The 17,793-nt window shown below is 39.4% G+C and overlaps 1 protein-coding gene across 8 annotated transcripts in view; it reads left to right on the top strand.

Moving 5' to 3' along the window:
* Positions 1 to 67: 67 nt before the first annotated feature.
* The window catches only part of nrg2a (neuregulin 2a), a 71,995-nt gene continuing 54,269 nt past the window's right edge, over positions 68 to 17,793 (top strand). For 3 of the 8 annotated variants that reach the window (XM_056730226.1, XM_056730224.1, XM_056730223.1), the window contains exon 1: positions 68 to 1,363. In XM_056730226.1, the coding sequence (XP_056586204.1) occupies positions 952 to 1,363 (412 nt within the window). In that variant the 5' untranslated portion in view covers positions 68 to 951. The remainder of the gene's footprint in view (positions 1,364 to 17,793) is intronic. The other 5 variants (XM_056730227.1, XM_056730225.1, XM_056730231.1 and 2 more) reach the window with 3 other exon arrangements.

The raw sequence follows: 17,793 nt of genomic DNA, 5'->3' as shown, positions 1-17,793 counted from the left end.
ACTATCATTTTTTTTCTTTGAGGCAGAGCGGCGAATGTGACCTGAATGCAGGGCATGATTAAGTAATGGAATGAGAAGCAAAACTCATTCAAAGCCGTCGGTTCAAAAATCCGACACATTGAGATTCATTCGCACTGTTGGCATCGCACTCTCTGGAACCAGTCACGTTAATGCGTTTCCGTTTAAAGGGAGGTTAAAGCTGGATGCTTTCCTGAATCATACGTTTTGGTGCTCTTTTATTTTTGTTTCGTAAGGATCGGTCATGGGAGAGATCATGGATTGATTATTTTTCTCGGGGTGTCGGAGACTAAAGACTCAAGCCGGCGCATGGGCGTTCTTTCAGCACCCCAGCCGTGAATCTGTCGTCGGTGCGGGGAATCTTACCGCACACATCTTTCCTTCCTGATAGATAAGGGGTGGCGGAGAGAGACGGGGCAGGAGGGAGACGGCAACAGTGCAAAACCGTGGATTCTTACGTTTGCAGTGAGTGGTTAACGAAAGTAGTAGTTTACTGCAGCATTCACATCTCACTGCAGTGAAAGATATAGAGCAGTCAGCGCCGAGTAGGGCGCGCTCCCCACTGCAATTTTTGGGCAAAGATTGACTGGCGGCGTCTTGCGGATACCTGCAAGTGTCTTCGGAGGAGGGAACATCCACGACTTTTCCCACATTTTTCGGATGCGCTTCGGCAAAATGCGGCTAAGGGATTTTTATTAACCCAGTACCATTACGCTGTTTCCGGTTCTCAGCTGGTATTTCCCTATTGCAAATTTATCGGAATAAAGCAGCGGATCCCGATGGCATGGACACTTACGCAAGGTCTGCCGCGCCGCCGTGCTACTGGAGCCTATTTGCAGTCTCTTCCTTCAACCCAGCTCCACCGCCATCGCCCCGCAGCCGAGAGAGCCCTGCCGCAACGCGACCACCGACCATCGAGCCAAAGCAGGCGGCATGAGGAGGCTTGATTCGGTACACTTATCCATGCTGCTCATCGGGGTCTCCTTCGCCTGCTACTCCCCGAGTTTGAATTCCCTGCAGGACCAGGCTTACAGATCAGCCGTGGTGATTGAAGGCAAGGTGCAGTCCGCGCCTCAGAACGCATCCGAGGAGCCGTACAGTGTGAATGTCAAAGTCCTGGACGTGTGGCCGCGGAACAGCGGGGGTCTGAAGCGGGAGCAGCTCGTCACCGTGGGGGAATTTGGCTCAGAGACTTCGTGCGCCAAAGTGAAAAAGAATCACAAGTATATATTTTTCATGGACCCGACTGACGAGCCCTCGGTTTTCAAAGCATCCTTCGCTCCCTTAGATACGAGTGGGAAGAATCTGAAAAAGGATGTTGGCAGGATCTTGTGTGAAGACTGCGGTAAGTTTTTTCCCGCAAAATATGTTTTCTGGGCAACGCAAATGCGTTTCATTGACACTTACGGTGCATTTCGCTTTTGTGCTTAAGTATAGTGCGGATGACATCAAATGTTTGGTTTAAGTAACAGATGGGTGCTTGTGGGGGCGTCTATGCACCAATATTGGGCAGGAACAAAACGGTTAAGGGTTTTCATGGTATCGTCTGACATATGCAAAGACATATGCTGTGCACACGCACACTCTCAAAAACGCTCGCACGCGCGCACTTACTGCTTATTTGATAATACTTGAATTCTTTACAAAGCAATTCTATACTTGAATCGAGCTTTCGTAGTCGTATGGCGTAACAGTTGGATAGGGCCCATAAGCAAATACAGGTTGCTTGTTCTCAGATAAGAAGCTTTTCTTATTTTAGCGGAGGATTCAATCCGATTGCCGATAGATAGAGATTGGGCTCATTGCTTTGTTAAGAGAAAGTTGCTGGTATGCGCTTAATGCTTCTCCAGAGCAATTGCACTTGGAGTTGGTTCTTTAAAACTGTATTGAAATCACTTCCTATAGTCATGTTGACGTCGTTCACATTTATATCTGAAGTCGTCCTGTTTTCAGATTTATATTCTTCTTATGTAAATATGAGTTAATGTAATCACTTCATTTTTCTTTACGAGGACAGGACATTCCTCGAAAGCACAATACGCCATTTAACCTTCAGTCATCTCGGGCTACTATAGATTCACCACGTCAATTCAAAACTCACTATTCATTGAAAAATGACAGTACATGTTGCGATCTAACTATACGGAACTGCATCTCTCTGTATAAGTTTTCCCACAAGTCTTCTTGCGAAGCAAGTAACACGTTGTTGTAGTTGACGTCAAGTTTTTTGTCGCTGTCCAAGGTGCTGTATCTCATAAATATGCTTCACAGCTGCGTGTGGTACAGAGGCCTAACGCTATGATTGAGCTCGCGTGTCGTTGAAAATCTTGTCCCTTCTTATCAAAGATCAAAATGCAGATGACTTTGCCCTTTCTTTTCTTCTCATAAATTACTTGAGGAATTTGTGAACTTGTGCAGTGAACTTTGTGTTGCAACACAATGATTTACAACAGGCTTTAACTTGACTGAAGTCATCGCTTTCTGATGAGAATGAATAACAGGTGACACTCACCTGTTCTAAATAAAAGGTTCATTCAATACAGCAAGGTAATATTGATCTTGTTGATGAGAATGGTGCAGACCACTTCAGTTGAACATACAGTTTTGCAGTGATGTTTCAAGACGCCCGTGACAGATTCAAAGGAGGCTGCTGCAAAGCATGATGCTCCTGATCTGGCTCTACGGTATGCATCTGTTGACAGAGTGCAATTCAAATTGGGAAGCATGAGTCCTTCTTCAATTTATTCTGCTTCAATTATGCCAGGTGCTTTAGGTTTTGTGGTTAAAAATATGTTTCTTCGCCTTGTCCCTAATGACTCAGCCTAGATTGAAAGCCTGTAAATGCAGGTGTTCTGACAGTTTGTCTTGTTTTTGGTAGAGGGGGACCTAAATATCACCCTTGAAGATACTGACAGTTGGGTGGGTGCAGTTATGTTGTGTGTGTCAGCCATTCTTTCTCTTTGCCTCCAATATGTATGTGTCAAAAAGAGTATGTCCGCGTCACCATTCTTTGTGATAGGCTAATTCTTACCTGTTGTGATAACATTGAGCGAAGTTATTGAAATGGCTCTCATTTTGTGAGGCTCCTGTGTATGTGTGATTCCCAATGTGTGGAGGTCACAGCTGTATCGAGATGGCAGTCCAGAATTTGCCTGTGGCTCAATATCATTGATCTGAAATTTCTCTTGGGCAAAGCTGCATGACGTGGGACAAGAATAACAGCTGGTGATTGACATGCACTGAGGGAAGGGTTTATTTATGAGGCACATACATCTGAAGTATTCTCTTTGTTTAAATATTTAATATAGATGTTTGTCTGTCTATTTAGAGAGTGAGAGGACTTTTTTATTGTAAAAAGCATTCGGGAGGAGGATTTTTGGGCCGACATCCTGTCGTAATTAAATCCCAATGGGTTCCTGAATAACATGGATAATTTAACTCTGTAAAATAGAGCATGATTCAAAGGGCTATAACAAGAGAACTGCCTGAGGAGATGTAGCGATAAAGGCCACATATCTCACTTACAAGCTGGATTTGGTTTGAACAGTACAATAACTGAGGAGGAAGTTGATGGTAACAGTGCAGTCTTATTGTTGAAAGCTCATGTGGGTTCGAGTATCAGGTGGGTCATCCTCTAGTTAAGTGGGGCGGTAGCCACAAACAATAGTTTCACAGACTTTGTGATATTTTGAATACCAAAGCAGGATTATATACTTTTCGAGCATGGCCCACTTTTCCATAGTTCCAAGAAAAGAAAATCTCTCTCTGCAGCTCGCCCACACATATTCCCTTCAGACAAAGAGACCTTCGCTCAGATATGTTGTTTCATGAGCTGGACATAAGCAGCCTATGTAAACTTGGCAGTTTTTTTTCGTGTTAGTATTCTGAAACAAGTTGATATTTATGTACTTCAGGATGATAGATTGTTGAGAAGTTACAATTTTGCTAAAATGCAGTTAATCACCTTTTTTCTTAACCCTTAAGGAGTTTCGGTGTATTCATAATTTAAAACAAATCACCATGATTAACATCACTTGTTGTTCACTTTTGTGTTATTTAAAGGATCATGGTCTCATCTGCATATATGTCTCCTGTTAGCTTTTCCTAAAGGTATAATATTACTAATATAATAAAATAGGATCCATGCATTAATACTATTATAACTGAACTGTGGTAAAAAACGAAGAGACCATTTCAAATTTATTTTCTGTTCTTCTGAATTTACTATTTTTAGGTATGTGTTTTAAGTAAAATTCTGTGAACTACTAACAATATTTCTTGAATGTGTAAACAATCAGTAAACAATAAAAAAATTGATTTTTTTTGCAGAAAATGAAAACTGGAGAAAAGGGTAAAAAAAGATGCCCAGTATTTTTTCAGACCTCCCTGCCAAGAAAACAAATTCATATTCACTTTTAAGGAATACAACAGTATTTTGTACATGTAGTTAGGAAAAGATCAAAAAATATTTTTGTATGCCATAACTTGGATTTTTTCATAGTTTCATGTGTCTTGTCATGCTGCAATCTTTCACTTGACTTTTTCGGTCCTAAGGTTTGTTTTTGTTGAAATTCAACAGACACTGGACTGGAAATAACATCTTGAAATGATGATTAAATTAAATGTTGCAATGGTCTCTTCATTTTTTCACGGCTGTATTTTTCCTTTAAAATGACATCGTATTGATTTATAGTTTGAGAACCCAAACTACAACCTGCCCTCTAATCAAAATCAGATTTATCATCAGTTCCCCTCTAGATATGAATGAAAACCAAATACATTGTTCCCCGAAGCTACAGTGTGCACATCATATGAAAAAGTTTGTAACAAGAATAATGTGAAACACTATATGTTGGTCTGAAATCATGACAACTAACATGAACATTACTGAAAATACAGTTGGTTATGTTTGTGTGTCCATGAGATGAGTGGAGAACAAATCCAAAAGTGCAAAACAAACAATATACACACGAAATTCATTCCTATATTTTTGTTGTATATTTACAGCAGTAATTTTAGTCATAGCTCCATTCCATATCCAGGCCGGTACAGAATGTCCCTCTGAGCGTTGATTGTTGAATGATGGCTGTGAATGACTCTCGGGTGAAAGAGGCATTGTAGATCGTCTGACTGAAGGTGGAACACAGAAGACAGGGTTTTCAATCGATCCTGGTCATGTCTGATGATGAATGTTTGTGTAGGTTGCTCTGCATCCTCCCTCTGGAGATAGATCCATACACTGTGGGCCTCTTCATTGCTGTTTTACAGAATGCAGGGCTGACAGGAGACTAGGTGTGTGACTGTGGTCTCTTGTGTCTCAGCTGTACCCTGGATCATGTGTTTTTGCCTAGACTTAATTACTTCACGATAATGGCTGTCAGCTCTCAGCCTCTCTTTTTCTCTTTTCTGCAAACTTCAGTAGATCACCTTAGCTTTGGGAGTTTGGGCAGCGGGAATCTAGATGTAATTCCTATCTAGGACGGTTGCCATTGCTTGTCTTGCATTGCAGAAAGAGTATCTGGCTTCTCATTATGTGGGTTGACATTTTGGCACCTTATGATACATAATCCTTATATTTCATTTTTTTTTAATCATTTTTGTTCTGTGAACTAACAATTATTCTCCCAAATGTAAATAAAAATATATATAAACTCGAGAAACGGGTCAAAATCACAGAAAATATGCTCTGTATTTTTTCAGACCTCAAATGCTGTAATGTAAACAAGTTCAGACTCACTTTTAAAACGGCCGTGTCATGCATTCTGACTTCTGTATGATGTTAAACGTGCGGTCTTCTCATGCTTAACATGGTCAGCTTGTCAAGAAACAAGTTGGGTGTATTACGTAGTATTTCTGTGCTCGATACACTAGCCCAGCGATCGTACAGGTTTCAGATTTTTTTCTCGAACATATAAAACTGTTTCGTAACAACTTTTCTTAGTCCCTTATTGGACAATTTTCCCGAAAAAGCACACGGCACGGCGACACGGCAACAAGGAGAGCAGGAGAAAGAGCATGCGCAGACGTCACTTTCACTTGTAAGCAGGAGAGAAAGAGAATGTTCGTAAAGTTTAGGTGTTTGTTTGTTCACTGCATTTGGTTGATGAATGTTATATAAACTGTGGATATAATGCTTGATTTGGAGATTGTTGAAACGGGTATATGGAGCCGTCCTAAGGCTAAAAGATACCGGACATGAACCGCATGCGGTGAGTGAAACTGATGTCTGTGTTTTGTTGACAATGGGTGCGAACATACTTTGGTTCAGCCTACCCCTCCCCCCGCACGCGCCTGTTCGGAAACAATCGTAAAGCTGTATCTATCTTTTATAAATGTGATCAAACTAAATACTCTTCGAAGATACGATGTATGCAATACTACTCTATAGGAACTCAAGATTAATATGAGATTGGCAGAAACCGAGTGTTTTACGCCCGCTTTAAGTAGTAAAACGGTAATATCTGTATGTATTTAGAAAAAGTTATAAACTCGATTTGTATCTCTCTTTTCATGTGTCTTGTCATGCTGTCAGTCTTTCACATTGCTGTTGGCTGACTTTTGGGCTTTTCACACTTGAACTCTTTAACCCCAGGGTTATTCTTAACCCCCATTAAACAGAATCCTTGGTTATCTGTGTCACGTTTCAGACTGTTTATAATTTCCCAGGGGTTAAGAGTTAATCCTGGATATTCATAACCTGATGTTTCCCACTGTACATCACTAAACCCTGGGTTAACATTCCTATTTGCATATTTGCAGTGTCAACTGTCATGATTGGATAAATACTGCAGCGTCAAACTGACTGAATAAAAATCGCCTCGTAAATCCTTTTTGGCTGTTTTCAGCCTCCTAAGACGTTAGTTACTCAAACATATGAAAAACTCAAAGGATTGTTTGCACGGAGCATGAGTTTCTGTGATTGTACACAGTTTGTGAAATGAGTTAAGTGCTCTTTAGTTTTTGATTGGGTGTCTGTTGCTATGCGTCTGGTCGTATTCCTATACCCCGGCTTCCTTTCACACTGTACACCTTTGTACCCCAAAGCGGAGTTAACCTTGCAGAAGCGGTGCTACCCCCGGGTAAAATGCGGGGATTCCCCTCTTCAAATTTACTAGTGTGAAACCAGCATTCGTTAACCCGGGGTTAAAAGTGGGGTTTAGAATGAAGATAACCCGGGGTTAAGTGCAGTGTGAAAAGCCCTTTTATGTCACTCCTGAGGTTTGATTTTGTTGAAATTTAGCAGACACTTGACAGGAATGACCACAATATATTTCGAAATGCTGATAAAATTCAAATTTGGAATCGATTCTTTTCTGCCGAAATAATATTTTTGTCTTGATGTTGAGAATAAGTAAACCGTTTGAGAACTTGACTGTAGGAAAGCCATTAGCTTTCTCAGAGTTTTCTACCCTTCAGTAGCGACCACCTCCTGCTTTCACAAACGATGATACTGTGAAATCAACATCCAAACCGGACGCTGTTTAGCACTAACAAGTGAACGAGTTCTCTCACCAAACAACTCGATACCTCCAGGAGTCTGTTATTTTTTTGTGTGGTTTTTCATATAGTTGTCCCAAAAATCTTGTCAGTTCAAAAAAAGTTGTTTGGCTGAATGTTTTCTTTGTGCTATTTTACACTATTAACTCATTTATTCCAAGTTTAAATGTAGTAAATGTTTAATCAAGTTAATAAAAGCTTACTTAACAGAGGATCACAGAAGTGGTTCAGTACATTATCTATGGATGTTCCCTTACAATTGACAACCAAGAAGTCGAAATACTTCTGTCCTGATTTTGAAGACTGTAATGGCATTTGAAACTAAGGTTGTTGGAGATGCCAAACACCTTGCCCTTACTTGTGATTTGGTCCTCTGTACAAAATGTGATTGCAATGTGCAACAAAGCTGACTTGTTTAGAACAATGACATTCATACATTCAGAACTAAAGATTTGTTATTTATTATCTGAACAACCTGTAAAGTAGTCATGATATGTGGCTCAAAATTTCTTTTTCTGTAAATGTGCGGTGGCTTTTGGGATATCTGAACACTCTGTGGCAGGATTGACCAATCAGAACAGAGCATTCCAGAAATCCATCCAATGTTCTTTATCAATCTGAAAGCAGATTCATAGATTTTTATGAAATTGGCAGATTGCTTTCGTTCTGAGATGTGAAACGACCGTTCTTGACATTCAGTTCTTTGGTGATTTTTTTGCATGCTGTTAAATGTATAGTTCACCCAAAAATTAAAATTCTGTCATCATTTACTTATACTCTTGTCATTTGAAACCTTTATAAACTCAAAAGAAGATATTTTGAAGAATGTTGGTACCCGAACAACAGCAATACCCATTCACTTCTATTGTATAGACACAAAAAAAATGCAAGTGAATGGGTACCACCTTAGTTCGGTTACAAATGTTCTTTAAAATAACATCTTTTGTTTTGTGCAAAAGAAGAAAATGATGTCCGAATTTTCATTTTTGGATGAACTATTCCTTTAGATTTTAAGGGGTTGCTTTTCAATGCATTGTGAGTATTTTGGGTCAAATGGTTATACTAACAATTGCTCCTAATGGCTGACCTTCACCCTTTCGATTTCACATTAGAAACTCAAATGAAATAAACACAATTTAACAATTTTTCTTAAAACCTGTACAGTATTGCAAAACCAACAAGGCATATGTATTGTTATATATTAAATACTTTGGTCATTGTTCAATCCATCCTTTACATTGGCTACCTTGTTATAATGAGAGTATTCTTAATAGACTGAAAGGAAATCAGTACCACGATAAAGACATTCATTACCGTAAGCACTTCTTGGTTTCGCAGAAAATGCTGACTTGCGACACCAACAAAGGCGATCATTTTTAGCGTTAAACACAGTATCCGTGACCAAAGGGACCTTGTTGGGTTACAGTAGTGGCAAAGCTGCCCGTCATGTGAGAAATTTAAAGAGCTCTGAAAATAGACCCATAGGGATTGGATTGTCTGCCAAGTGCAGTGGAGAAAGAGGGGACAGAGTCAAGCCCGAGTAATACCTTGTAATTGACAAGCTGTAAATCTGACTCGGGATGTTTTAGACTGTAAAGGCACTTGAGTGAGCGTTGTGTATATATATTGGAACTCAATGTACTGGCGCACTGTGACCCTTTATGAGTTTGCTGCATATTTATATAGGCGATGGGAGATGTTCTGCGAATTGCTTTCAGGAAGTTGCTACATGCTCCTTTACCTATGTGAGCAATAAATACAGGCATGATGTCACAAGCACAGAAAAATATTCAGAGGCAGATGTATGAACGACGCCTTGTAGCGCCATCCCAAAAAGGGAAAAAATCACTCTAACTTACCTTCTCTGGATCTGTTCCACATAGGTGGGATGATCTGCACGCTACTACAAGATCAGCAGATTCTGTAGCCATCTTTAAGAAGATCTGCTGAAAACGCATCTCTTCCATCGATTAGTTCTGACTTCTATCTCTTTTCTAATCTTTCTATCCATAAAAAAATATCTTCGCTTTGTATACCGTGGTAGGCTATATGAGACCAATGGCTTCCACTGTTTACCTCATGTGTGAGTCGCTCTGGATAAAAGTATTTGATAAATGAATAAATGATTAAATGACTAAATGACTAAATGACTAAATGGATTTTTGAGTGTTTTGGAAGTTATAGATCCAGAAAGAGGCTATAGGTGAACATCCTGTTAAAACTTGTCACCTTCTCTCTCTTGCTTTTTCGCTCTCCCTATATATTTCAATACTGTTATGAATTAGGTACAAAAATATTTTCTCCTGTATTTAAAATACATAAAACAAGCAGTTAATTATTTTTCCTGTTGCTTGCTCATTGTGTCTGTTGTCTGGAAATTATGTACAGAGGAAAGCATCAGATTCACCACTTAGAGGCAGTATTTGAACAGGATTCTGACGGTCCCAAAAAAGTAGGCAACAGGCTCAAGAGTTTGCAACCTGCAGATGTTTGTGTGACGGGTTTTCACTTATCAGATCTGACATTAAGGCAAATTGGGAAATTTTAGCTAGTCATGAGGGTTTACATTTTGCTAATGCACTTTTACATTGTGGGTCTGATTGACTTGCCATACAGAATAACATTTCAGCTTCTCTTCAGAACTCGGGTTCTGACACATGGCAAATACTGCAAGGGCATATCTGCGAGTCAATAGAAATGCAAGCAGTGGTGCTGCGGGAACCTTTTAGTGTGTTCTGTTCTTCTTGTTCATAGTTTTCGCTGTTATTCTTCTGCCTTTGAACATTTTAGGCATCGTCAAACAAATCACAGGGACAAGTGATAAAGATCCCCAAAAATGTCCCACATCTCATTCATGCTCTATGTGCATTCATGTATTAGGTACCACTATTATAAATAAACAAACATTTGTTCGAAGTTGAAGTGTATTGGATTGAATTAAATTATTGAATTGAATTATTACTGGTTTATATTTTTCCTGCTATTTGAAATTGACTTTGAAATCATGCCTATAGTTCAATTTGCATTACCTTTGCTTTGGCTTCATATAAAAATGAAAAGTAATTTATATTTATCAAACTGTCAAAAGTGACAGCTTCATAGATGCATAAAATGTTTATAGATTCATAAATTTCAGGATGTTCGTGGGACAACGGAAATAAATTGCTGTTTTATTGTATGGACACAAAACCAATGCAATTGAATGGCTACCACCATTGTTCATTTACTAACATTCTTCAAAATATCTTCTTTTGTGTTCTGCAGAAGAAAGAAAGTCATACAGGTTTGAAATGACATGAGGTTGTTTAAATGATGACAGAATTTTCATTTTTGGGTGAACTATCCTTTTAAGACTGAGCCCCAAAGTTTTTTTGCTTATATGCCATAAGGAGGCGCTATGAGAAGTGAATCTAAGCATCATCTTACTGTATATCCAAGGAACCATTTGGGCTTAAGACTAAACCCTTCTTTTGCCCTCCAGTGTGCTTTAATATAGAATTGTATTATTATAGTTTTTTTCTAAGAAAAGTATTTTCTGATTTTAACTTATGAAGCACTATAAAGGATCCACTGAATGTACACTTTTTTTTGCAGTTGTGGTCATTTGCTCGACTTTTCCAAGCTGCATGGGCGGCGATAATTACAGTTTGCTTGTATATTTGTCCTTGGCTTTAATAATCCGATTGCACTGTTTACATTAATTTTGCTCTCTGGTTTTAGACGGTAATGAGCTGAGCTGGCAGGCTGATGACGGAGCGAGACGTGTTCTTGCATGGCCAGCGATGAGCAGTCGCTTAGGTGCAGCCGGCATGAAAACTGACACAGAACTGACTTTACTGAGATCGTGATTTGGGGATGTGTGATCATAGGAGGAGATCTGGCAAATATTAGTTTTAACTGAACTTATGGCCCCTTTTTTCACCATACCCTCACAGGGAAAATAAACGGACAGGCTCTTTGAATGCTTAGCTGAGAGTATTATGGTGGAGGGGGCCCAAATACTCCCAGACTTTGCTGATTGCTCTTAAAATTCATGTTTTCAGCTTCTTACACACTGAATGAATAAATTCAAGTGGATTTGGATGGAGAACAAAACTTTCAGTCTAAAGACAGTTTCAGCGGTAACAACATAAACATGTGGCCCAGACTGTTGAATAGTTTTAATTTAATACAATTAATATACAGTAAGATATGAAATCAAGTTATTATCAATATAAATTAAATCAAAAATAAATTGTTAACGGAAGTTACACGTGTGTTCGATGAAACCGTCTATACAAATGTATTGGAAATCGCTTTTGGGTAAACCAGCATTAAAGCTGAAGATTCTTCAATGCATTATTTCGTTTTTTCTGCTCTGCTGTACAACCAGATTATTTCTTAGAAAGTTAACCGTGCTTGTTTACGCTTGCCGTGTAATTTATCAATATTCTAGGGACCCCATTTGTTCATCAGTGTAGACTAAACCCAGCTGTCCATCTCCTCTGGTGTTTACTGGACTAAATGGCTCTCAGTTCAGGGCTCGCCACCCGTTCCCTCCACTTCTCCTCCACGAAAAGGGATGTTTGCTTGATCTCTGCCTCAAGAGCATTTCTTTCTGTTGTAAATAATGCATCTGATTCACGTGTAATGTAGGCGGACATGTGGCAGGGGAGGGACATGGTAACAGGTGAGGCATTTGCAGTGCGTGTCAGAGACTCTGAGAGCTCTGTGAGGTTTTTCTTTCGGTGTAAGGAGGGGCCATTATGAGGTGGCCCCAACAAAGGGGCCCGCTCTCTGTTCTGAGGGGGAAGAACGCACGGCGTGGTTTTCTTCTCTGTTATTATCCAAACATTCAGCCCTCAAATAATGGACACTATTTTACAGCAGAAGGCACGGAGAAAAAGGTGGGGGGGAGGGAAGAAAAGGACAAAACAAAGTAGCTGACTTGTATCTGGTCCATTTGCAAGTTGACTAACAATCTTGGTAAAAAATAACTACCTAAAGCTAGTACGACCCTCTGGTAGATGTTTTTGCTGTAGAGAGGTGGAATGGATTGTGGGTGAATGAAAAGATCTTCACTCCTGCCTTCTGCCTGGAAGCTGCTCATCAACTATTCATCAGTAAGTCTCTGCGCTCCCCGACTGCAATACAGCATGTGTACAATCCTGCCACTCAGGACCAATGCGTAGAATGCGGCTAAAGGACACCAGGGAGGTGACCTCCACTTGCACCTGCGCTTCTTTCTTCCCCCGGTTCAGAGAGCATGCATGCTGCTTTGCACACGTCTGCAGGGCACTGCAGCATCTTCAGGTGGATCTTTCTTACGTGTCAAATGCAGTAGCTGTCATTTCAAGAAACATGTTAAAGGGATAGTTTACCCAAAAAATTACAATTCTGTCATCATTTACTTACCCTCAAATTGTTCCAAACTTGTGTACATTTCTTTGCTCTGATGAACACCGAGAAAGATATCGCGAAGAACGTTGTAGGAAAAATAAATACATTGGGGATTTCAATGGGGGTGAGATCTGTTTTGTTACTGACATTCTTCCAAACATCTTGCTTTGTGTTTAGCAAAACAAAGAAATATACAGATTTGGCACAATCTGAGGGGGATTAAATGATGACAAAATATTCATTTGGGTGTACTATCCCTTTAATAGTTCAAGCAAATATGTTGCCAGGGTTGTAAGAGACGGCAGTATTTAAAAAATCCCTATGAATCATAGTTGGTGCTGGAAAAGTAGATGAGCAATGTGAATCACAAGCATTGTGTTTGGTGTGGAAACTATTTTGAATGTTTGCATATATTTGCATATTACGGTGCATACATTTTTAAATATCTTTCATTAGTTATGCAGTTAGATAACAATATGTAAAATACATAAACAGTAGTGTTAAAACAACACATATCAGTGTTATTTATCAGCCAACACAATTTGTGTGACTTCTTTCACAACTTCGTCGTCCATTTCCTTTATTTAACACAAAAATTCAATACTGAAGTATAGAGTTTCACATTTATCATACTTTTCTGTAATTCTGAAGCTTAATTATGACTGTACACATGGAAAAAAAGTGGTGAAAATCAACTAAATATCTAGCTTAGAAAAAAATTAGGTTTGAAATTAGGTTTGAAATGAGGTTGGATGCATCAAGAAATTTTGATTTTTACTTTGGGAAGAATTTGTCTATTATAAGTTTGTCTTTCATTTTATGGTGCAAACATCTGCCTTATTCACTCTCATGTTTTTTCAAAGCCTATACAGTATGAGAGTCATTTCTGTCGAACACAAACAAAGATATTTTGAGAAATGTCTATACAGTGAAGGTCAATGGTATCAGTTTCAAACGATCTCCAAATCCAGCGTTATATCCACCGTTTATATAACATTCATCACCCATATGCAGTGAACAAATAAACACCTGTACTTCGCGAATGTATGCTCTCTCTCCTGCTTACAAGTGAAAGTGACGACTGCGCATGCTCCTTCTCCTGTGGCCGCGCCGCATGCTTTTCCGGGAGAATTGTCCAATATGGGACTAAGAAAAGTTGTTACGAAACAGTTTTAAATGTTCGAAAAAAACTTTCCTAAACCTGTACGATCGCTTGGGGATTGTATCGAGCACAGAAATACTATGTAATACACCAAACTCGTTTTTTGACATACGGACCATGTTAAGCATGAGAAGACAGCACCTGTAACATTGTAAAGAAGACAGAATGTGTGACACATCATTGCAGGGCTGCTTTAAGAAACATAACCAGTTTGATGTTTAATGTTTATAGTCATTACATGAGTTGATAACAATCAGAAAGTTAAGAAATATTTGTTTAATCTTCAAAATTGGCATCGGCAGATATCACTCGGCTTTATTCGGCTATCAGTATCTGTGGAGAAATGTATTGGTGCATCTCTGCTTGCAACTGATGTTGAGTCATTGTGCTAATCATTGTGGTTTAAGCAGGTTCTAATCTGGCCCATTTTGAATCTTCTGTATACCTTCTGAATAATTTCCTGTAATTCTGTACAGTAAACATTCTCCCATTTACCAAGAATCAAATTGCAACAAATTTTATTAGCAGGTGTGGTAAATAGTTTGCACTGATATCATAACTTGAAAATATGCCTCCAGAAACGTTTTCCCCGAGGAGAACGCTTATTACAGGTCCACCCAATGCCTGGGACATAATTATAGGTGAACACTCTTGTTCCTAGATCTTCTTTTCTGCGGTTAGAATCTATACCCAAATATATTTATTCACCTGAAGCTATAAGTAAATACTCAATACATGCACACATAACATACACATTGCATTACGTTTCCATTGGCTTGCTCCTGTTCACCCGTGCAGCGATCAGTCATAATCCTTGTCCTCAATACAGCAGGCAATGGCTGCGACATGAACAAACGAAATGTTCGGGTACAAAGGAGCATAGGAAGGGCGTCTGTGTGTTTGTATGTTGAGCGCCAGATTGCTAAAAAGAGTGTCGGCTGGCACTCCCGCTCCGCTTGAGGGACGTGTCCGGCCACGTTTTGCTGCACGCTCCGTGCGCATCGAGCGCCAGTGTTTGTTTCCTCAGGTATGTCGTAGGAGTGGATTGATGTGTGTCTTAACATGAAAAGGCTTAAAAGAGTATGAATGGTTGTTCTTTTGATGGTGTTCAGAGGTGGACCGAGGAGGGTTTTGTTGACGGGGCAGTAGCCGTCCATATGGAGAGAGAGTCATTGGAAACAGATCTGAGCACCATTTAGGCCTGTTCATTTAAAGCCTAGCCCATGCAATGACGGACGTTTTGCAATACTGTAAAACTACATTCAGTTTCTTTGGTGTCGGTATGTGGATGATATTGCATCAAAGTTATGTAAATGCATTGCAGCGCATTGCATTTGATCTGTTTAAGCAAGCTTAGTTAATGCTGATTGTTGCATGATCTTGCAGAAGGTTGAGATTGAAATTAACTGTTGGGATTTCCTGCGTTTTTGAAGCTTTTACTTTACTCTGTCTGTTCCTTTGTTTACATTTGAAAAGATACATGTGGTAATGTTTTTGCTGATTACACATCTGGAAAAAACTGGTTGGCTGGTCTTGGTTGTTTTTTTATGGACTGAACTTATTAACTGAACGATTTCAACTGACACTGCTATCTGAGCAGTCTCATAGTGGCTACGACCACACTCTGTAAATTCTGTGTTCGGGTCGGTACACACAGCCCGCCTATCCCCTGACTGCGAAAGAGAATGATATGGTTTTAAAACGTTTCTGCATTCACCGCTTCCATCATTTTAGTCAACAAATTCATGTGTATTGCGCTGCCTACGGAGAAGCTAATACAGCGACATTGTTTACGACACTGGTAACAGACAATTGTGCTTAGCCACGTTAGGGAGCCGTGAGCAAAAGTTCAAATAGTATGACTTTTCTTAATTTAAGAATCTCTTCCTACCTTTTTATAACCTTTTTCACAAATGTTCTTTGGATGTTAAGGGTTCTTTATGGAACCATTTGGATAACAAAGGTTCTTCCATTGCATCGTGAAGCACCTTTATTTTCAAGGGTGTATGTCACTACTGTAAACCACACTATTAAAAATAGCGATGCCATAGAAGAACCATTCAATCAAAGGTTCTTTAAAGAACCATCTCTTTCTTACTTTTTTATAATCTGAAGAACCTTTTTATCTTCACAAAGAACATTTTGTGAAACCCAAAGGTTCTCCAGAAAGGTTCTTTATGGAACCAAAAGGTTATCTATGGCATTGTGTATAGTGTAGAGCTGCACTATAGAAAAAATGCAATAATGCCATATATGATATGCAATATGATAATATTGAAATTTTATTACAATTTAAATTAAACTGTAAAATATGATGTTACCAACATGTTTCAAATCTTTCTAGAAAATCAATTTGCATAATTTTGACAATTTTTCGTACAGTATCGTGTAAATCAATGAATACAACCTGTAAACTGTAAATAACATAAATAATGTGTCAAAAGCTTTCTAATCTTGAATTGTGTTTAACTTAATTTGTTTGAAGCAGTGTAGCTGTAGAAACATGTAGAATCAATAGCTGCACTTGGCCACTTGTGATATGTTGGTGCAAACTATGGTTACCATGGCAATTTTTTTGTAAGAGCCTGTCAGGTCACGGGGTTTAGCGTGCAAAAATGTGATTGGCCGGATTTGATAGTCTTCTGTGTCGTGTTTGTACAATCCCTTGTTTATGTGGAATATTAAATACAGTTATTATGAAGGCTTGTGGAGGAAATGTGACATGGATGCTTTAACTTCAACACTAGTCACGGCACGTCAACACAATACTCGCGTTCCCTAGTGCTTCTTTATCATGTGTTGTTTTGGCTCTTTCTCGCTTTTCAGTTTTTCTTTCCTGTTTTTTTCATATCGTGCATGCCTTTCTCTTCTTCTGCACTTCCTTCTGATAATTCCAGATTTTTCACACTCACCTGCGTGCCACGGTATGGAGCTAGAGGTGAATCCGATGCGGTCGGCTGGAACTGTTCCCAGAACACACTGTCATTGGATGAGTTGCCAGGAGGAAAGTTGATGCATGCTGGATTATTGCCTTCTCTCTTTTCTGAGATGCTCTCTGGCCTTATTGATGCTCGGAGAGCAGTTTTTCCCTCACAACATTGGATTTATCTGAAGTGGGGAAAAAAAAACATTCCATAGATTGAAATAGACATCGATTGAAATATTGCCACTGTATTGATTTGTCTCCAGCCGTAGATCTTCAGCACTGGCTTGAGCTGTGTGTCTGGGCAGAGGTTATAAATGTACAGTGTATCAGCGGAGTTTGGCTTACCATAAGTCTTGCTTTCATTCCTGTCGTATTAATCTTCGGCTCTGTTGTTGACGTCATGCTGAGTGGCCCGAACCCGGGGGTTCAGGAGCGTGTCTATCTTCCTGTGCAAACACATTCTCTTTCCGTCTGGTCCCTCTCTCATTGTTGTTGAAAGATAGTTACCGGACAACGAGCAGGTTGTTATGTGTGTCTCTTCAGACCGAGAGATGAGCAATAATAAAAACATTCTGTGACCATATAACCTTGATATCTTTAATATTAACTTAGGAAAGCCATGTGGAAGATGCCACCTGCCAAATTCCATGTAAGAGGACAGGGGTGTGTGTATGTAGATAGAAAAGTAAAAACCTAACGCTTCATTATTTAAGGTCTTTATACCTCTGAACACATAGTTATGTATATTATTTTGCATTTCTATCAACAGATCCTCCAAAAAACTACACACCGAACCTTTAAAAAATCTGAC

Source organism: Triplophysa dalaica, chromosome 19 (assembly GCF_015846415.1).
Source record: "Triplophysa dalaica isolate WHDGS20190420 chromosome 19, ASM1584641v1, whole genome shotgun sequence".
In the NCBI taxonomy this organism is placed as follows: Eukaryota; Metazoa; Chordata; class Actinopteri; order Cypriniformes; family Nemacheilidae; genus Triplophysa; species Triplophysa dalaica.
This window is presented reverse-complemented; position numbering and strand designations above follow the sequence as displayed.